We start from the raw sequence: 21,845 nt of genomic DNA, 5'->3' as shown, positions 1-21,845 counted from the left end.
TCTCAAGTTGTAAGTCGTTATAACTTCATCAAGTAATTCAAACAATTTTTCGACGGTATGTGGGAATGGGAAGTTTTCAAAAGCGATGGTGCGTTTCATCAATTGCCATGTCACTGGATCAACCCAATGAGCGGTGACACATATGTATGATTCGGGCAACCCGTGTGGTGCCGACCAAACATCGGTAGTTAAACTAACCATGGCTTCTAAAGAATGAAAAGACTCGATTAACTCTTTTTTAGCACACTCCCACAACCTGATACAATGACGTCTTAAGGTAGTACGACTTATATGTGTGTATCTCGGTTGTAGAGTTTCGCGAATCAACGACGTCAAATCCGGGTCATCAACGTGGTTAAACGGCAAACCTCGTTGAATAACGAACTTTGTCATTCTATCTTGAACTTGAGTCGTGTTGTAACGAAATAGTGTACCATCTTTACCCAAGTCAATTTGATCGGTCGCGCCAATCCCTTTCAACGCCTTGCAATATGGCTTCTCGATGTGCTTTCTCAAAGTAGAGTTGGAATCGTGCTTTAATATTGAACCACATAGTTTGCAACGAGCCTTTTGATAACCTTCGTCATCCACAATCAAATCCCAATTCTTCCATATGTCTTCGTTGCGGTTATGGTTGACTACCGTAACAACCCTTGGGTCCTCCATAACAGGAACGGGGGCAACAAAAACACTCTTCTTAGCCTTCTTGTTAGTTTTTTTGATGGGTGCCATAATAATATTTAGTTGGATGGTCGGGTAATGGAACGAGTTTGCTAAAGGAGTAGTATTTTAGTTTGTTTTTGAGTTTGGTGGTGAAACAAGTGGTGGAAAACAAGATATATATAGGTTTCGGGCATCAAAAACCGGTTCCAACGGCTATATTACCGTTGGAACCGGTTACAACGGCTCTATTGTCTCTCAAAAACCGGTTCCAACGGCTATATTACCGTTGGAACCGGTTACAACGGCTATTTGGTGTCTCAAAAACCGGTTCCAACGGCTATATTACCGTTGGAACCGGTTCCAACGGCTAGTTTGACTCTTCAAAAAAACCCGCCGGAACCGGTTTTTTCGGGTATGAACCGAACCGGTTACAATTAAGAACCGGGTTGGAACCAATGGGAACATACAAATAGGAGAACCGGGTACGATTTTCGGGTACAAAAATACCCAAACCGGGTAGGAACTGGAACCGATTCCGGTTCGGTTCCACCAGTTAGGTTCCGGAACCGGTTTTTTTGTGATCGTCTACATGTGACTATGACATCAAAGAGTAACAATTCCCCAATATTCACTTACTTTTAGACATAATGCATGCAAATTTCACCTTGTAGCACGTGCACATACATCATTTGATCATATTTAGGCTATGCGTTGTAAGTTAACATACACCCCCACATCAAAGCATATGGAGGGTGTCAAAACACCTTGTCGCAGGCGCCAGTGGCTCAGCATGAGTGGGTTAGTGAGGACGGAAAGAGAGACGAGGGGTGGCCTCTGCGGCTACATATTAACACCCTACATTTAGAGGAGTCAGCCGTCGAAGCATCAACCCATGGCAATTGGTCTTTGTATTTACATTATGTGACTTTATAAAAACATATAACTTTAAAACTCCAGCAGTTATCAATTACAATAGCAAAAAGGGTTGTAGATTTGTTTAAAAAAAACAAAAGTAAAGAGAAACAGAGTCAGAACACTCGGTTTTAGTTTCAATCCCTATTAAAAACGAAATATATCATCCAACTCGACATACTTTCTACAAAATCGCTAATACCGATAACTCCAGGTTGATCAGCACACGTTCACAGCTTCAAGAAGCTTCAAAACATTAAACTCTCCTCTCCTTGGAACAAGAAGAAAAAAAATATTACTGGTCAGTATCAATTTTCTTTCATGTGTGCAAGCGTGGTGTGAGTGCGGATGCATACTTACCAATTAATCCTCTTCCATAGGAACCTCTGGAAAATCAAATCTGTCTTCATATATAGTTTTGTTGATCACAGAAATAGGGGAAGGTGATGCAGAGTTAAGGAAATAAAAGTTTTGAAATTTGTTTTAGAATCAACCAAAAATATAGAAATTTAAGTAATTTAAAATACAAAGGATATATATTGACATGAGATCATCCTCCTTCTCGCCACGGTTACGGCTATGATTTAACTCTCTTAAAATTTCAGGTGTAACCTGCATCAAGAAACAACACCTTAATCTTTTAATAATGTAAAAACATTATATTAAAGTTTCTATAATTTTATATTTATGTTTATTCAAATACCATTTTATGCCTCTGTTTCTTCACAAGATAATTAATGTCATCTTTTTGTTCCGTTGTCAGTTCATGTTTGTACCTGCATAAAACTGCATTATTAAAACTCTAAAGGAGAAATAAAATTAAGCAAAAAAAACGAAATTAACCTTTGCATGAATGCAAGAAGCGATTGATGCCAAATCACAGGCATGTCCCTCGATTCCTCACAAAATCTCATGAAATGCGCAACCATTGCATCAATAGTTCGATATGGTAACGAATATTTCTTCTCAACTAACAGCTTTATGAAATAACTGCAATTTGAACCCAAAAAAAAGTTTAAAAAATCAGTCACCTCTGTTGTAAATTATGTGCAAATAAATCAATAGGTTAACAAATACCTTGTTGTGCCACCATACTCCATATCTGCAAGTTTCATTAAAGCAACACTGCAAATTATAAACAACACTTTAGTTGCATTTATATCCAGATGAAATGAAATTGTGCATATTGTAATTAAATTTTACCCTATGTAGTTTGGTCTAATACTAAACAATATATGTATACAATTATATACGATGCCCTTTTGTAATCCAATTCAAAATATGATTCTTTTGCTAAAATATAATTAAAGTTGACAGTGATACCTAGAATGAAGTGGTGGGATAGAGACTTTTTGAAGAACACTTCCAATAATAACAGCTTCTCTCAAATTGCAGGTTCTCGACTGCACACAAGACACAGAATCCTTTGTAGTTGAACTTTGAGGAAAGTAAACAGCAGTTAATATTTTGAATAAAACCACAGTTTGGTCAAGAATGTATTTTAAATAAACAATATTGTAAATGGTTTTCCAAATGCAAGCATCGAGATTAAGAATTGCAGAAACAAGATGTAACTTCAAAGATATTATCCTCAAAAACCCTAACTTTATCACAACAAACTATTCAACAAAATGAGAAATAGCTCAGACAGCATACCAGATCAAATACCTAAACACATACTCCCTACAAGATTCACTCATACACAATAAAAAAACAAATCATAGTTCAAGATAATCAATAATCTAAACTAACTATGGAGTGAACAATGATTCAGAAAGTATAAATGCAATGAGTCATTGTAATCTCTACAGTTTAAAAAAGCCCGAGAGTTTAGATCATTGATCATCATGATCTCTTATCATGATTTATCATCTTTGAGTGTTAATCAATGTAAAGAGTATAAGCTTAGATATTTGATCAGTTATTCATCACTTTAGTGAGTAGTTCGTTCTTAAGAGCTTGTGGGCAATAAATCATTAAAGTTACGTTTTGTATCTGGATTCGTGATCTCGACATTCGCAATCAAAAACGTTTACATTATTACATATATATAGTTTTCGTAACAAGAAGTTGTCTATAAGTTGATACATGAGTTCTCCTAATACAATCATGGCTAACAAAATACAAGATATTAAAGCCAATTGCATAATGTGTAAAAAGTAAAAAACCTAGGACAATTTAGTCACTTATTAAATTTCTGCTAAAGTATTGCAAGGAAAAACATTAATAAAGTTTGGCAAATCCATACCTCACATAGCGGTAACAAAATTCCTCTATTAAAAGCAGCCGGTTTATACACAGCTTTTTTCAGAGCTTGATATAACGCAAAATGCAGTTTTTTGTTCTTCTTTATATCCAGTCTAATACGAGGAAGTAAAACAAATTTGTAAAATCGCTCCACTTTTCTAGAACTCATATTGGAAGCAAGAATTCTAGTGGCTTGATACACTGCATTTGGCGACCATTTGTCTGGTTCTGTTAAATACAAAAGTTCCTCCCAATGTTGTTTTGCTGGTATGCTTTTAAAAGCCAATGGCAACTTTCCTGACGTGTATTTCTTAAAAATCTCACCAACACTGCATATCAGAGTTTATAAAAATTCAATTATTTAATGATTATTATCAAAAATCTTCTAATATCAATAAACACATGATTCATTTTAAAATATAAAAAACTTCTTAAATTCAGTAGTTTTCATAATTCGTGTCAAAAATCTATCTAAACTCAATAATATCATAATTTATGTTTAAAAAAATCAACAATTTTCATGATAAATATATATTTTTTTAAATAAAAATTTTTCATGATTCGTGTCAAATAAATTATATAAACTCAATACTTTTCACGATTCATGTTTAAAAAAACCAATAACTCTTTTAAGATCAACAATTTTCATGATTCAACAATTTAAAAAAAATCAATAACTTTCATGATTTGTGTAAAAAATATATATAAACTCAATTTTCATGAATCGTGTCAAAAATATATATAAGTTCAATAATTTTCATGATTCATGTTTTAATAATTCCAATAAATCAATAATTACACGATTCAGGTTTAAAAATGCAATAATTTCATGATTCATGTTAAAAATCTCTCTCATGATGATAAAATGGACATGTGTATCACCTCTTGTATATTTCAATGATTGAATCATCCAATTTGGGCAAGGGTTCAACTCCTGCAAATGAACCTATCTACCAATTTCAGTATCATAAACAACAATAAACCGTAATCATGATATCAAAAAGATTAAAACCTGCAGGTTCTTGAGCCTTTTCTTTAATTTTCTGCACAATAATGTCAGCCAAAGTCCGTTGTGGTCGTGCATCTTTAGAAAAGAAAGCTTCCAGCAACTTCTCTTCATCTTCATTAATTTCATCCTGTGATATCAAAATAAAACAGTATTTCAATTTCAACCAAAATTCTATTAATTACAAGTTCATAAACAAATTCAAATAAATCAAGAAACCTCGTAATCGCCAAATTAAAAATTAAATATCATTCAATCCCCAAACCTTAAATTCGATGAGAAAATTCATATAATGTCCTAGTGTTTTCTGAAGCTCGACCTCAACTCATGAGTCGTTTTTTCAAGCTTGGATCAGGCTCAGCTCATTTATAATTTATTAAATTATATACCTTATTTATTATTTTTATATGGTTAAAAAAACCTTAAACGAGCTTAAGCTCGAGCCTAAACAATCTTCCCATACAAAGCTCAAGCTTAGTAACTAAACAAGTTTTAATAGAGACTCGACTAATTCCAGGCTTCTTATCAATCCAATCTCAAGCAGCTCGGCTCATTTGCACCCCTATTAATATCAATTCCTAAACCCTAAACACTAAATTTCATAAACAAATTCAAACAATAAAAATTAGAATACCTCATAACCACCAAATTGACTCTGATTATCAGCAAATCCATCAAAATTATCAACGTCATCATCATCTAGAGCCTGAATAACAGGCTCATCCTTAAACACAATATTATTAGGGTTTTGTGCATCAGTCTCTTCCTGAATCTCCTTCTGCTGTAATAAAGCCTCCTTCAATATCTTCGAGCTCATGCCAGCAGACAACAGCTGCAAAATACATATTGTTTATAGATTAATTTCATCAAAATAGATTCAATTGTAAATATGTACAGAAAGCACAGACCTTTTGTTCTTGCTGGTGTTTTTTGGCGGGTTTGGTTCGCTTCTTGGAGACGGTGGATTTGTTGGTGGTGTCATCGGATAAAAAGGGTTCTGGGTTCTGATGACGCTCACGTTTCTTCCCCATTGATGAAGGTGAAGGTGGTTGCTGTGTGTTTGTTTTGGCTGCTGCAGACAGACTAACAAAGCAAAACCCTAACTTGAAAGGTTTAGAATATTATGTTGGTTTAAATAGTGGTTGTATTTGAGATTTAACGATTTATCAAGGACTTATTTTGATCTTTTTAGAAAGGAAAATAAGGGCTTAGTTAGGGATTATAACAGGCTGGGTTCGGGCCGGGTATTGATAATTTCATGCTCATACTTGTTTGTAAAACCGTGTCGCATACCCGGTCCATTACCCGTTGAGTATTTGTTGGTAATTACCCGTCGGGAATCGGGTATACCCGTTAGGACTTTCAGTTACATTTTTTTAATCATCATAATTACTTTATATTTTTTATTCATACAGCAGTTATTACAAATTTAAATATAATGCACTTCATATATAGAAGGGCGACAATAAATAAATAAATAATATCATTATAATTTTTATATTATTATATATATATATATGTTTTACAACCTATGAAATACAAAGAATTTAGGGTATATGGTTCGGGTAAACGGGTATGTGTTTTTGGGTAATCAGTCGGTTATCATCTAATCCCATACCCGGCCCATACCCGCAAAATTTTTTAAACCCTACCCATTCCCATCGGATTTCGGCATACCCGTCCCATTTGTTTCGGGTTTCCGGTATACCTGTCGGGCTTTGGCTTTTTTGCCATCCTTAGGCTTAATGGCCAAAGAGTCAAAGAACTTTGTTTTGAAAATTGAAACCAGACCGAACCAAGTAAAATCCGACTCAACCAAAGACCTTTGTTTTGTATAAAGTCTGGAACTGATGGCCATATCGTTATGGGTTCGGTTAAGGTAATAAAACGATACCCATATTTCACATAGTCTCTGTCTCTTTGATTAAAACTTTATTGGGACTTTTTTAAACACTGGTGATTCAGTTTCAATCTAAAGGTGGTCATTGTGTGTGGAAAAAGTGGTGGTCGTCGACATCTTGATGTTGTCGTTCTAATTTTATAGTAAGAGATTTAAAGAGAAGGTATGTAAGATGATTCGAAGAGAGCGGGAGAAAGTTGAATGTGTTTGGATGTGTTGGTGGTTTTCAGATAACTTTGAGTAGTTTTTTAAACTTTTCTTAGCTATGTATTAAAAATGTATGGTTCAAACCCAAGGGTCGACCCAAACCCGAAAACTGATATGAATTTGTTATTATTTACATATTATTAAATATAATTATGCATATCCGCTTTAGCATTATTAATAATTAAAACATAAAAACATACTTATAACACACCTATAAAAAATATTCAGTCTTAATCACTTAAACATAATAACACAATTTGACCTTTAACATGCTCATAAATCTTCTTTAATCTCATTTCCATCATGTAGAGCATGTCATTTTCATTTGTCGCTTCTTGACGGCTATAATCTATTGCTATAACATTTGATGCTCTAGTTTACAAATAGGCACATTTTCTCTTGTAGCTCTACACACTTCACTTTATCTCAAATCTTCTTCAGCAAAAGCTAGATCATCATCTCCATTATCTCCATCAACCACTAATTGATATCGTCAATGTCTTCAAATTTAATTGGATCAACGCTTCTCAGGGGCGGACATACGTTGTCCAAAGGAGGTTCACAAAACCCCAAAATATTGAAATTATAATGCAATGGTATATAAACAAACTTGAACGAACCCCCTAACAAAACTAGACAAGTGATGTAGTGGATAAGACATGTAATGTTAAGTTTGAGGTTTGGGGTTTGAAGCATGCCATTGACTGTGAAAACATTTTATCTTGGTAGTTTTTTTAATGTGTTTTGGTGCCCATTAGAGTTAGATTGTTGTGGCATAAAAGTGATATGAAATTATAGTTTTGTCTTGAACATCATTTACAATATGTTGCAGAGTTGAGTTAATACTTATGGTTTTTAAAGCATAATTAGTCCACAGTCATGAATGATGAGAGCTTGGAAGAATCATGGTAAAGTACTGAGTTGATTCATTTTATTCAATAGAGGGTTATGACTTATGATATATAAAGATAATTTGGGTCCGGGTGTTGGATAATAAAAGGTGTTTTGAACCTATAGTACTTAGGATCCCTAACCACACAGACACACTATATTGTAGTTTTAAAAACCAAATTACACACACATAAGTGAATTAAGTTTTATCATTGTCTTACCATTTGCTCTATTTATTTATTTATTTATTTATTTTGTAATTTTATTAGTGGAAGTGTAACTCTTGCTCGACTCGGTATATACCTTTAAAAACTTGTACAATATCATTTAAAAAAACTAAGAAAGATAATACACGCATATAAGCTAATAATCTATAATATAAGTGATTAATGTGAGACATTTAAAGACTTCAATTTAATAATATGAGGTATTGCCCGTATTGGAATCAAGTCCCAGTTGAGACCAAAATAAATAAAAGAATAAAAATAAAATAGGGGGCTTAAGTTAGGCCATGGGATTTTCTCACTTATTGATGAATTTCTCTCTAAAAATAAAATGAAGATAATCAAGTGAGTCATTGATCCAAATTAACCGTTAAAAAAATAAAAGAATAATAAAAAAATAACAAGTACTATATATTTCGTTACATAATCCAAAAAGGCAAAAAGTAGAAGGTGGGTAGTTGCTAATTTAGGAAAGTATAGTTCCTTAAAGACAATAAACAAACAAAGTATTAAACTTACAAGCGAGTCGCCTGTGGGCAGCAATATGATGATGGGGTAATCAGACAGACATGCCCAACGGAAGCACTTCTCCATTATTAACCAATTTAGATACAACAATTTCACGGCATGCGATCCGCCGCGGAGAGTTTGCGGTGGCGATTAATAATATTATTATTCAATGAGTCAGCAGCAGGAGCGAGATGTCCTACTCGCTGTTATTAGCTGATTCCAGATTGCAAATGAGCTGGCAGACTAATTTATTATTACCATCATCCAATAAGAAACCACGGAGGAACGGTGGTCTTCCTCCTTTAGGCTTCAGGAACCTTGGTAACACGTGTTACCTCAACGCCGTTCTCCAGTGCTTGACCTATACCCCACCGCTTGCTAATTTCTGTCTACAGCTTCAACACTCTGCTTTCTGTATGTCTTTTCATTTTCATTTCAGTATTGTGTTGTTCAATTTGACCTAATTTTATTACTAGGGTTTGTTATGAAATTGCGATTTAGGGAAATGGTAATTCAATGCCCCTAACTTAAATTCGTCTTATTCGGAGTGTTAATTTTTGATTTCTGAACACTAATTGTTAATTTCCCTTTAGAATATATGCATTAGGGTTAATGGTATTACAGGTGTCTTCATTGCTTCAATTTTAGGGCTTTTTTGGTTTTTTTTCGGGTCAAATTTTAGGGTTTTTTTTTGTTTCAAATTTAGGTTTTTATGGTTTATTTGGGTTAACCAAAATAAATTAGCTTCAAATCGAACTGAATAAGCGAATAACCTAATAATTGAATTCAACTGCCTAGCTGGTTATTCAGTTACTCACTTACTGTTACAGCTTACAACCCCCAAATTGGTTAGCCAAATAATCAAATTTTGTAATCGGTTTATCCGGTTGAACAAATTCAGCATTTTGTAAGACCAAAAACCAAACTAGTTATTCAGTTATGGTTACATGTTTACAACCCTCTAATTGATTAACCAAATAACTAAATCTCTTAATCAGTTTATTCGGTTAAACAATTTCAGAATTTTGTAAAACTGAAAGCTGAATTGGTTATTCGGGTATGGCTACAACTCAAAGCGAATAACCAAATACGAATATGGTTTGGTTTGGTTTTTGGTTTAAACGGTTTCAGACTGAATAATAAACACCCTATTATTGCTACGCGTTTGCAGGCGAGTCACTAGCACAGCAAGACAAAAAGAGCGATTGTCCATTCTGTCTACTAGAAAAGAGAATCGTTCGTTCTCTTACTGCCGACTCAACCACAGAAACACCGGGGAAGATAATTGGCGGTTTAAAGCTCTTTGCAGACCATTTTCGTCTCGGAAGACAAGAAGACGCCCACGAGTTTCTTCGATACGTTATTGACGCGTGCCACACCACATGTCTTCGGTTAAAGAAGTTGCAACAACAAAGACGTAAGGTTATTAGTAATGGAGGCGGTGACGGGTTCAGTGGCAGTTCGGTAGTTAAAGAGATTTATGGGGGCGCTTTACAGAGTCAAGTGAAGTGTCTTGTTTGTGGCCATGAGTCTAATAAGGTTGATGAGATAATGGATATTAGCATCGATGTGTTAAATAGTAATTCGCTTAAAGACGCATTTGAGAGTTTTTTTCAACCCGAAACTTTAGATGGGAATAATAAATACAAGTGTGATAGGTAAGCTTACCATTCTACTTACCGTATTCTTATGTATGTATGTCTTATGTTGTGTTTATTTATATAAAACTTGTGACTTTGTAGTTGTAAAAGGTTGGTAGCAGCAAGAAAGCAAATGTCTATTCTTCAGGCACCTAACATTCTTGTAATTCAACTAAAGGTGGGTTCTATATTTATATCAGTGGATATCTTTATTGAGTTTTATTTTTTATCAGAAAAAACGGTGGCTAATTAAGTAATTTTTGTGGTTATTTAGAGGTTTGAAGGAATATATGGTGGAAAAATAGACAAAGCAATTACTTTTGAGGAAGTACTACTTCTTTCAAGCTTCATGTGCGAAACGAGCCAGGTGTATAACACTAGTCTTATCCTTTTAAGTGTTTACTTGTTACACTTGTACTGTTATTTTTTTAATATATTTTTTTATTTGGAACTATATTTCTGATTCAGTTGATCATTGTTTTTGCAGGATCTTCATCCAGAGTATAAACTTTTTGCTACCATCATACATTCTGGATATTCACCTGATTCAGGACACTATTATGCTTACATCAAGGTTATTTTATGCTTTTCTATAACTTTGCATATTCAATAGTCTGTATTTCTGTATTGGAGTGGCAATTTGAACTGATTTACTTACGAATCAGTCAATTTGGCTTATGTTGATGGGTTATAAAACCCGAAACAAAATTGATTGTTGATTTGTAAAACTTAATATTCTATTAAAAAATTTAACCCGAATCAATTGATTGTTGATGTGTAAAACCTGAATATTTTATTCGAAATAGCATTTCGGCCCCCTTATATCTGACTCACTAATAGATTGCTATAAGTAGGGCTGTAAATGAGCCGAACGGTCTCATTTTTCCTAAAGAACTTAAATGTGCAGCTAAAGCTCGGTTCATAAAAAGCTTTAGCTGGCTTGTTTATTTTTTTTAAAATCAAACTAAATGCCATTAGCGGATAATAATTCCAACTGAGTTTATTCCCACCTGTGGTCCCAAATTTTAAGAAATCTACTCTCATTGGATCACCGTTTCGAGCTAAGTTTTACATCAATTGACCCGTATCCTCCTTCCGATCAAAATCCCTAAAACATCAGTTTGAAATTCGGAAAAAACTTAATGCCGTTAATTTTTTTTTCTTTTTTTTATGGAGGACCAATGAGGGTAAAACTTCTAAAATTACCAGCGGGAATAAACTCCGTTGGGATTATTATCGGCCAATGGCATTTAGTTGGGATTATTAAAATTGAATTTACGTTTATAATTTAATTCATATTGACAAACATAAAAAGAAAAAAAATATATTTTTAACATACACACATAGTTAATGAATTACAGATTTGATGGGTTATACATACATGCAAATTTGGGTTATAGTTTGTATAAAGGTTTAGTAATTCTGGATAAAATATGCATTTTAGGTCAACCCATACACAAAGTACCAGCTTGACTAGTTTCCCACTCATTTTGCCACGTTTAGTTAATATGTATGTGGGAGTCGTTGCTTGTTTACTTATTTTGTTTTGAATATGTTTACAGGATGCTATCGGGCGTTGGTATTGCTGCAATGATTCTTATGTTTCGGTTTCAAACATTGAAGAAGTTTTATCTGAGAAAGTCTATATTCTTTTCTTTGCCCGTACCAAACAAAGGACCGCTCTACCTAACAAAAATTTATCTACAAACGGAACAAAATCACATGAAAACAACAGAAACGATAGTTCAAAAGTTCCCAAATCAAGAGTTGATCCTGCGACTTCATCTAAAGTGGTAAAGCCGCTTTATGTTCCTCAAAAGAAGCCGGTCAGTTTTGGTATCAAAAAGTTGCCTCAAATTATTGTTCATAATAAAGAGAACAATGATAATAATGGTGATGCGAAAGCGCCACATGTTAAAAAGACAAGTGAGAAGAAGTTTCCATTATTGGAGGAGAAGAATGGTGTTAGTCAAAATAAACATGTGGCTAATGGGAATGCTGAGATTTATAGGTACGGAGACGCATTTGTTGCGAATGGAAAAGAAACTGGTAAATTGCATAATGGTGTTGCTAAAAACGTTTCTGATGAGTCGGATTTGCAGAGGAAATGTAATGAACAGAAAATTTGTGATTCTGTTGTTAATGATCATAAATCAATAACAAAACATGAAGAATTGAAAGAAAGGTATGTAATTTCGCATCTTTAATTAATGCTTTATGCTTTGTGGTTTTGAGATGCATCCTATAGTTTGCCAGTTATTTTTATCAGTGTTCTATACGGTTTAGCATTGAAAAATTGCAATTAGATATTAGAAATAGGAAATAAAGGGTTAAAAGTAAATATTGGGCTGGTATTTAAAGGGTTGTTTTTTAAGTATATGACTTTTTACCTTAAATTATTGTGCTAGAAGTTAAGAATAAGCTTATTTCAACTTGCAAGGATGACTGTGCCGCTAGATTTATATAGTTTTATGTCTTGAAGTTGATTTCTTGCTTGATTTTTATACGGTAGTTTGTCATGTTTGTTTCCTCATAGTATCTTATGAAACATATATTATTTTGGCATTTGAGTATTCAGTCTCAAGAAAGAAGCTTCTTCCTTTCTGAGAAACTGTGGTTATTCCAATGAGGTGGCAACTTTCATGCGAGCAAAGAGGCTGAGTATACGAGATGAAGTTGGTGATGCATTACAAAGGAATGAACTTAAGTAAGTCCCTCTTAACATATACGGGAGGGATCAAACGAGAAGAGGTAGTATTGTGAGAGGAGAAAGAAGAAAAGAATTTTTCAAATTTTCAATTTTAGATAGTTTTAAAATACAAAAAGATGGTAAAAATGCAATGTTTATTCATCTATTTTAACATTTAAAAAAAATACATAGTCAAAACTCGCTTATTTATAGAATTTACCCATGTGTTGGCTATGTGTATCAAACATATATATATTTCCTACATATGCCTAATTGCCTACACATGTGTATAAACGTTTTAAAGTAAAAAATAAACATATGAAAAAAAGTAGTTCAATTGTTATTTAATGTATATAACAGAACATTTGTGTATAAGAAGTAAAGTTTTTAAAATTTTAACCATTGATAGGAAAAAATAAATGATTTGGGCTTCTTCTTTTTCTTTTTGCAATAACTTAATCTCCTGTAATAAAACTCTCCCTATATATATGTTTATGAATGTGCATGTATGCATGCATATGATTATATGTTGTTGGTGTAAAAGATATGAGGTTTAAATTGGTGCAATATGTATGCAGGAGGAAAATGACAGCTGATGCTAAGGCTGTGTTTATTTCTCAAATTCCTCAATTGTTAAAAACCGATCTCATCAAACGTATCAAATCTCAAATTGATCCATGAAACAGGCGCTGCATGGTACTCACCGCAAACACTTATTTTAATTCAGTTATGTAAGTTATAATTCTGCTTTGATGTTACAATGCTCATAGCTCATTTTTTGCAATTTGTAGAGGTGAAAATGGGATGCCACGTCAGAGTCGCTATGAATTTTAAGGAGGCGTGGAAACATGAAGATGGAATGCTAAGTTTTGCCTTTTAGTTTGTATGGGAGATGTTTATTATTGTTAAGACTGATTTTGGTAAGTGGTTGCTGAGTAAGGAATATGTTGAGTGAGGTTAATAGAGAACGGGATGGCGAGATACATATAATATTCTTTCTGTAAAATATAGCTCTTTTTGACACACTTATAATTTACCGTAAAAACTCAGTTTTACTGTATATTGGCATGACTCGACCTGTTTGTTTTACCTGGACGGTGATAAAAGTTGCTAAATTCGTCACTTTCTGGCGAGGACAGTGACAAATCGTCTAAATCCGTCATTTGCTGCTGAGTGTTTAAAGTGAAATTGGTAGTTTTAGTTTGTATGAGATGAGACCTTCACTTTCAAAACTTTTTGACTCACTTGGTTTTTGGACATAATAACACACCATTATAAACTATGAGAAGGCGAGCGGGTATCGCAGATTGATAACGAGTTTGAGATAAACATAAAATACATATATTATATATCCTGAAACCACCGACTTATTTACTACCAAAAACTAAGTTTTCAAACCTCCATCCAAGTGACAAAAAAGCAGATACAGGATCAAAATGTTTGATCAACAACATGATGCATCCTATCAAAATCCTTTCACCCCACAACTTCCACCCCATTGTTGTTTTCCAGCAACCTTCTTTCAGAACTCGAGCTTTTTGACTATGTGAAAATTGCTGATTTCGACCCTCTTTACAAGCCCGAATTCTACCTCTATATACAATGTAGCAGCGTACATAATTTCTGCATGGAAAACTGGAGAAGTTCATATTGCTGATGATGCTAACATGTTGGATTGTTGATAATCTTGTATGAGACTTTTGTCATAAACATAGGATGGAGGTTAAGGTTTCTGTTCTGTTTGATATTACTACATCTCGATTCCAGCTTCTTTAAAAGCCGCTGTCATGGTAGTCGACGCCTCTTCAAGTGTTCGTCTTTTCTGAATTGAATTGAACGTTTCAATCACGTCACCTTCCTCCCATTCATTAAAGTCATCAACCCCAATCCCACACTCTAAACCTGCATTCACCTGTTCGGAAAAAAAAATATCATATATCTGATCAATTGTTTTTCTAATCATATTTAAGACATTTAATTGTTCATGCATACCTCTTTGACATCTTCCTTGATGCGTCTCAAAGAATTAAGGACACCAACAAAAAGCGTCTTTCCTTTCCTCTTAACCTTAACTAAACAATCTTTTGTTACTTTTCCCTCGGTCACCATGCATCCAGCAACCCACCCACTGCCGCTCCTAAACACCGCGCGAACGTCTGCCGAACCAATCAGCACTTGTTCCTGCAAGATACCAAGAGTCTTTTACTTAAAAAAGTACAAAAAGAATCCAACATATCATGAAAATGAAGATTCGTAATAAGCCTATGGCTATAGGTAAAATTAGGGTCATTCAAAAAGATTGTGGCTGGCTAGATATCTGCTCGTTTATAAACAAGCTGGGCACGAGCCAAGGTCAACTCAGCCCATGGCTCACTCGTTAGTTGACTCGTTGGCTCCTTATATGCTTTTGAGCAGCGGCCAAGCTCAGCATTTCAGCTTGTTAAGATGAACGAGCTGAGCCGGCTTGGCTTGTTTACAGCCATGGGTCAAATGGACTGAAGATTAATTTTTGTAAAATTCAGCAAACAAATGAAGATAACAAGATGTTTGTGGATCAGCCCGACCCAAAACAACCCCAGCCCATTACCCGATCCATTTGGCACCCTATAATAATAAATCTTGAACACACCTCAACAGGGTCTAGTAGTCCCTCCATTGCGGCCCGCACATCATCAAGAAGATCATATATAACTTTATAAATCCATATCTCAACGCCCTTATTGTCAGCATACTTTTTAACAGAACCAGCCACTTTCACATTAAACCCAAATATAATGGCTTTACTTGCGATCGCCAGGTCAACATCACTAGTGCTGACATCACCCGCTGCTTGTAAAACGAATTTCAAAGTCACATTATCTTGTGGGAGCTTTTGTAAAACTTGTTTCACAGCTTCAGTTGACCCCTAATCATGAATCAAATCGTTTAAATGTGTTCTTTAGAACATAATCACATACAAAGGAAAAACATGTTCTTTAGAATGTAATCACATACAAAGGAGAAAACATGTTCTTTAGAACGTAATGGCATACCTGAAGGTCCACCTTCAGAACAATGTTCAGTTGGTGTAAATCTAATCCAGAGTTCTTGCCTGTTGTAACAGCAGAAGCAAAGGACGAAAATTTTACCGTCCCCGGCCTTGGCCAGTATACGTTCGTCTCTTAATGATCTTGCGCGTTCCCCTGCCCTCTCACGTGCGATATTGAGTGAGTCGACCACCTCAAATTCATCACCAGCCAATGGGACGTTGTTTAATCCGATCACCTGTAAAGTATGCGGTTTTAGTACGGGATAAAAGGGTTCAGACTAAAAAAGTTCAAATTTTGAACGTTTAAACAGATTCAAATGGGCCACTTTCTGAGTGGGTCAAACAGGTTGGATATAAACTGGTCAAAGGGTTGGGCAGAAGCAGGTCAATTAGAGTTTCGGTTGAAACAAGCAAAACAGATTTCCGTTGAAACAGTCCATTTTCTGAATGAATGAAATGTGATCTGCTCAAAACAGGTCAAATGGATTCTCAAAACATGGCAATTTAACGGGTTGAAACTTGAAATGGGTCAAACATATTCAATTCAAAACAGGTCAAAGAGGTTTCGATTGAAACTAGCAAAACAGGTTTCTGCTGAAACGATCCATTTTCTGAACAAATGAAATGTGATCCGATCAAAGTGGGTCAAATGGATTTTGGTCAAAATGTGGCTTTTTAATGGGTTGAAATTGGTCAAACATATTCAAGTCAAAACAGGTCAAATGGATTCGGGTCAAAACATGCCATTTTTAACAAGTTGGAACAGGTCAAACATATTCAGGTCAAAACAGGCCAAACGGATTCGGGTCAAAACATGCCATTTTTAACAGGTTATGGATCACAAAAATTCGGGTCAAAACATGTCATTTTTAATGGTCAAACGGCAATCATATTGATTCAGGTTGAAACAGGCCAAATAGGTGTGAACTACTTTTAGCACGGGGTGTAATATACACGAAAAACGCAATCAGTTTTTAGCAAAGTCTGACCTGTACTGGTATTGATGGTCCAGCAACATCAACACGCTTTCCAGCATCATCAAACAAAGCTCGAACCTGTAATATCCAAAAGAGGAAATCACTTCAGGGATCGTGTAATATGAATTCAATCTAATTATTATGTTTTAAAGTCAAGATTTTTAAAACCTGGTTAAGTGTTGAACAATTTTACCAACCTTTCCAACGGCTTCGCCACAGACTACTACATGCCCTGTTTTAAGTGTGCCATTTTGCACGATAAAAGTAGCTACCGGTCCTTTTGATTTATCAAGACCTGCTTCAATTACAGCACCCTTTGCATTTCTACAAGGATTAGCCTTCAATTCTTGCAGCTAAATAGTCAAGAAAAAATAACACATAATTAATATGTATGTATGAGCATAAAAATGCTAAATCCCTTTTGGATCCATTTCTTATTAATGGGTCCATTCAGGTAATTATTTTATTCACAAAATTAGAAATAATATCACTTTTGAAAGCATGCCTGACTTGGTAACCATTTCTAAAAAATTATGAAGTTTGGACAAAATGGCATTTTCAGTCAACCCAGCTTGACCCATGCCAGACAGTACCAAAATCCAACATTTATAGCCCCCCACCCCCCCCACCCTCTGCAGCCCCACCAAAAAAAACAAACACACACACACACACAGAGTGCGTGCAATGCATAAGTTTACCTCTGCAACGAGCATGATCATTTCCAACAAATCATCAACATTCTTGCCAGTAAGAGCACTGATCTGTAATAGGAATTTTAAATTTATTAAATATAAATCGATAATAAGAATTGTGAGAAGATTATTAACATTAGAATGAAAGAAGGTAAGGGCTTTTCTGGAGCACCTGAACCATAGGCGTATCACCACCCCAATCTTCTGGTTGGCAACCATTTGAAGAAAGATCCTGCATAACTTGCATGATTCTATCCGAAGCTCCCTCCTTATCTATCTATAAATATTGAATAAATTAGTAAAAAAATAGCAAAATGTGCAGGCAACATGGAAAGTTGGATCATTTAAGTACGCCTATTATACCTTGTTAATGGCAATGATTATTGGCACACCGGCTGACTTGGCATGGGCTATGGCCTCGATTGTTTGAGGGCGTAGCCCATCATCAGCAGCCACTACAATAATAGCAATATCTGTAACCCTAGCTCCACGAGCTCTCATTGCACCAAAAGCCTGCAAAACAAGGTGGTTATTTTCAAATCTCCAACCAAAACAATATAAGTTGGCAAAACGGTAAATGGGTCAAGCAGGTCAAAAGTGTTCTCAACCAACATAAGTGTTAATGATGGATAGAACCAACCAACTATCAGCAGCATAGCAGCTTAAACTTCTATATTATTATTATTTTGCAATAGTTATATTCTTTTTGTTTTTTGCTGTCTTATTGAACATGCGGCAAGTTTATTTGGGCCCCATTGGGACAGAAATATAATAATAATATTTAAAAAAGCCAAGGGGTGAATCTGAACAATCAAAAAGTTAGACTAAACCGCTAAAATCTTGATGGTTATTGATTTTATCCAACCTTAACCCATAAATAAACTTGTTCAACATAAGCATTTAGCCTGTCCAAAAGGTCAAGATAGCACTTTCAACACATTTAAAAAAAACAGTCAACCTTTGCAAAAGAAATTAGTGGACTATACTGCCAAAATTTTGAAATATGGTTGGCTTTATCTAATGTAAGCCTTATTTTAACAATACAGTTTTATGATCTTACTTGCACATTCATTATTTATACGTTTAAAAGGGACGACAAGGACTCATGGGTTTTTACATGTACCCAAATCTATAAGAATATGATGAAATTACCTCATGTCCAGGAGTGTCAAGGAAAACACACGGTCGCATAGTGTCATCAACAGCCACCAGGACCTTATACGCCCCAATTCCTTGTGTGATCCCGCCAGCTTCAGAAGCTGCCACCTGTAAAACATGGATGGTAAAACTTAAATATGCATGTTTTAAGTCATGCTATGAGATCTATCATCTTCATTCTTCACTCAAAAACTAACTTATAACTGCAAGAAATAACTTAATCATATTAGTAGGTGTAAAGAAACGAAGCATCGGTACCTTGCTTTTCCGGATATAATCCAGAAGTGTGGTCTGCCAAATACAAAAAAAAAAAAGGTAGTATTATCAAGAATTAGTCTTTAAACAAACTTAAAGCACAATTTTTTGTGAAAGCTCATATATATTGCTGCTTACTTTTCCATGATCAACATGACCCATAATAGTGAGAACCGGGGGTCGATCTTGTAAACTATAAAGATCATCTTCATCTAATATCTCTTTCTTTTTCGCCATTTCTTCTATTTTAGTGGGAACCACATCAAGAACCTCCACCTCATACTCCCTACAAACCATTTTCACCATTTCTTTATCCAACTGTTGCACCCCATCAGGCTTAATCCCCTTTGCATATAGACACCCTAGAATCTCACCTTCACTAACCGCCAAATTAAACGCCAGCTCATCAATTAACATACCCTCTTCATCGACCTCCATTATCTCAACCTTAACCGGTTCAGCCTCACGAGCTAACCGCATTCTAACCGCTTTTCTACTAGCCTTACTCCATTTTCTCCCCTTTTTTTTGCACCCGGGATGGAAACATTAAGCTCTGATGTTTCATCATCATGAATCTCATCATCAACTTTGGCTTTGAGCCTAAGAGCCTGTGCACCAGGCCCGCCACTCTTTTTTCTAAAATTATCCTTAAATTTCCCGGGACGCGGTGTCTTTCCTGGTTTAGGCGGTGCTAAAACCGCTTGAGCTATTGGCGGGTCAACACTCGATCTTTTAGAAGCAAATTTGTCAATCAAAACGGGTCCGCTCCGTTCTCTTGTTTTGGTACCAGAATCGTTTTCATCAGATTTTGAAGCAGCTCCTAAATCTTTCAAGATTGGTGGTTTTTTAACTGTGGAAAGTGGTTTTGATTGTAATTGTGGTTGGACTCTTTGAGGTGGTCTTAGTGGAGCAACGGGTTTACTTTCGACCTCAAATTTTGACTTTTTTTCCTGACCCTTTTCAACCCGTGTGGCTTCTTTCACAACCTTTTCTATTGTTGCAACAGGATTCCCTTTACGCCACACCCTTTTAAGCGTTTTAGCTTTCCCGTTAGTTGTTGAATTACCCCAGTTTCCATTGTTCGTATTTTGTACTTTTGTTTTCTTATATGTTTCTAACTTCTCAACTTTCTCAAATGACCCAATAACCTTATCTCTCGTTTCTCGTTCACCCAACTTTGATCGTTCTATCTTATACTCAGTCGGTTTCAACACGGGTCGTCTAGCCGATTTAACTAAAACACCAGAAGCACCTTCATTGCTACTTTTACTAGTGGCATTAAGTGATGCAGAAGTCCCTTTATCAGCTATAATTTCAGTGGTCACAGAATATGTACAGATTGAAACATGCCTCCATCCAGCGGGAAAATAAGCCGTCTTAACCGACACACGGGCGCCTTCTAATTGTCCGGAAGAACAAGTGCAGGCACTTCCTAAACCCACTAAGGAATCTAAAGAGGCCATAATTTAACTTATTTATACTCCAGCTTCACTTTATTTTCACAGAGGCAATTCATCAAACACCTTATGTGCATACTAAATTCACCACAATTTGTGCCCTAAAGTATACAGATTGGTTAATTCACAGTCCAAAGAACATGATTTCCAGTTCAATTAATATAAAACCGTATGAAATTTGAGACAAACAGAAAAAAAAATGATCTTTTTACCTCTGAAAATTAGGGTTTTGTTGGTGGATTGGAGACAGGCAGCAGAAGGTGTTTGTGTGTGTGTGGGGCTAATTGTATGCCTCTTGACAAACGAGAACGTTACACGTGTCTGATAATAAGTTGTAAAGATAAAATAACAAAAATGTCTATTTTTCATTTTTTATGTCTTTTCAATCGGGTTCATAAAATTCTACATGGTTTTATTGTGTTCATCGTAAAACTCGGTCCGCTTGATTTCAAATCATGAGACGACAAGATGTTTTAACTAACCAGAATCAGTCACGTGTTTATATTTCATCAAAAAACAATTATGAGAACCGGTTGTCTTGCATTTTATATAATTATTCAAATAAGCTTAAATCAAACCCTACAAATATTCTTAGGCTTCTTAATTTTCACCCAATCACCTACCTCATTATACACATAATTTAAAAAAAAAATTTACTTTGGGTCCAACTCATCACATGAAACGAGACAAACTTATGCCCTTATGCGAGGGCGCCTCACCTAAGGGCTTCTTAAGACGACGGATAAGCTCTTATTGTATGGGTCTCGACGAGTTAATCTCCAAGGACCTATTGGAGATAGTCTTATGACTAGGAGTTAAACAAGTTGATCACTACTGCAATGAGGTAAAGGCTGGCATCACTACTAACAAAGAAGGTTGTCGGTTGAGGGAAGGCAAGCATCAAACTTACGATACAACGGAACAACTAAGAGTATGATAGCCTTGGTAGATAATGTAGTTTTGATAATTAGTCTATGGTTAGATTGAAACAATCTTTGGGTCTGTTTGGCATCAGGTTTTGAAATGGACAACCGGGGTAATGAAATAGACAACTAAATGAAATGAATCATTATAATTTCATTGTCTTGTTTGGATGCAATGTAAGAATAGAATGATTCATCACTTTATTATTATTATTATTAATAATAATAATAATAATAATAATAATAATAATAATTAAATAATGTTAATAATAATTATACGAATATTATTTAACTTGCGCGTTACGACGATACTATTAAATCGAATAAAAATAATCATGAAAACTTTGAATCACATACGTGCGTTATGAAGTGTTAATAATAATGTTGATAATACAATAACAACAATTATTATTATATTTAGATTCAGTAATAACAGTTATATTATAATAATTATAATATAACAATA

The 21,845-nt window shown here is 35.0% G+C and overlaps 2 protein-coding genes and 1 pseudogene across 3 annotated transcripts; 1 reads left to right on the top strand and 2 right to left on the bottom strand.

Annotated features, from left to right (window-relative positions):
- Positions 1–1,591: 1,591 nt before the first annotated feature.
- Positions 1,592–5,949, bottom strand: LOC143536150 (bystin-like). Its single transcript, XM_077030207.1, has 12 exons — positions 5,737–5,949; positions 5,463–5,660; positions 4,835–4,958; positions 4,705–4,768; positions 3,824–4,151; positions 2,899–2,978; positions 2,653–2,700; positions 2,419–2,565; positions 2,279–2,351; positions 2,112–2,187; positions 1,936–2,018; positions 1,592–1,846 (listed from the first exon to the last, which is right to left on the bottom strand). The coding sequence occupies exons 1-11, from the start codon at positions 5,857–5,859 to the stop codon at positions 1,939–1,941; spliced, it is 1,341 nt and encodes a 446-aa protein (XP_076886322.1). The 5' UTR covers positions 5,860–5,949; the 3' UTR covers positions 1,592–1,846; positions 1,936–1,938.
- Positions 5,950–8,642: 2,693 nt separating this feature from the next.
- Positions 8,643–13,974, top strand: LOC143536149 (ubiquitin carboxyl-terminal hydrolase 25-like). The gene is made up of 9 exons (XM_077030206.1): positions 8,643–8,974; positions 9,732–10,218; positions 10,303–10,378; positions 10,475–10,567; positions 10,688–10,774; positions 11,763–12,385; positions 12,779–12,907; positions 13,468–13,585; positions 13,681–13,974. The coding sequence occupies exons 1-8, from the start codon at positions 8,752–8,754 to the stop codon at positions 13,568–13,570; spliced, it is 1,821 nt and encodes a 606-aa protein (XP_076886321.1). The 5' UTR covers positions 8,643–8,751; the 3' UTR covers positions 13,571–13,585; positions 13,681–13,974.
- A 287-nt stretch (positions 13,975–14,261) lies between these two features.
- LOC143536148 (translation initiation factor IF-2, chloroplastic-like) lies at positions 14,262–20,776 on the bottom strand (annotated as a pseudogene). Its single transcript, XR_013135839.1, has 12 exons — positions 19,138–20,776; positions 19,003–19,035; positions 18,739–18,852; positions 17,950–18,099; positions 17,759–17,863; positions 17,593–17,655; positions 17,092–17,247; positions 16,907–16,972; positions 15,922–16,153; positions 15,519–15,794; positions 14,882–15,070; positions 14,262–14,801 (listed from the first exon to the last, which is right to left on the bottom strand). The product of XR_013135839.1 is annotated as a translation initiation factor IF-2, chloroplastic-like (transcript).
- Between the last annotated feature and the right edge of the window lie 1,069 nt (positions 20,777–21,845).

The sequence above is a fragment of the Bidens hawaiensis genome, unplaced genomic scaffold (genome assembly GCF_021521415.1).
Source record: "Bidens hawaiensis isolate Kalapana, Puna unplaced genomic scaffold, B.hawaiensis_p1.1 tig00010738_1, whole genome shotgun sequence".
In the NCBI taxonomy this organism is placed as follows: domain Eukaryota; kingdom Viridiplantae; phylum Streptophyta; class Magnoliopsida; order Asterales; family Asteraceae; genus Bidens; species Bidens hawaiensis.
This window is presented reverse-complemented; position numbering and strand designations above follow the sequence as displayed.

Bases quoted from the DNA above. Each gene is read 5' to 3' on its own strand.
- LOC143536150 (XM_077030207.1), bottom strand. From the start codon at position 5,859: ATGGGGAAGAAACGTGAGCGTCATCAGAACCCAGAACCCTTTTTATCC. The intron at 2,701-2,898 runs GTATCACTGTCA...TATAATTTGCAG, and splicing joins ATCCCACCACTTCATTCTAG to TGTTGCTTTAATGAAACTTG. The intron at 2,352-2,418 runs GTTAATTTCGTT...AGTTTTATGCAG, and splicing joins CTTCTTGCATTCATGCAAAG to GTACAAACATGAACTGACAA.
- LOC143536149 (XM_077030206.1), top strand. From the start codon at position 8,752: ATGTCCTACTCGCTGTTATTAGCTGATTCCAGATTGCAAATGAGCTGG. The intron at 10,219-10,302 runs GTAAGCTTACCA...GTGACTTTGTAG, and splicing joins AATAAATACAAGTGTGATAG to TTGTAAAAGGTTGGTAGCAG. The intron at 10,568-10,687 runs GTGTATAACACT...TTGTTTTTGCAG, and splicing joins TCATGTGCGAAACGAGCCAG to GATCTTCATCCAGAGTATAA.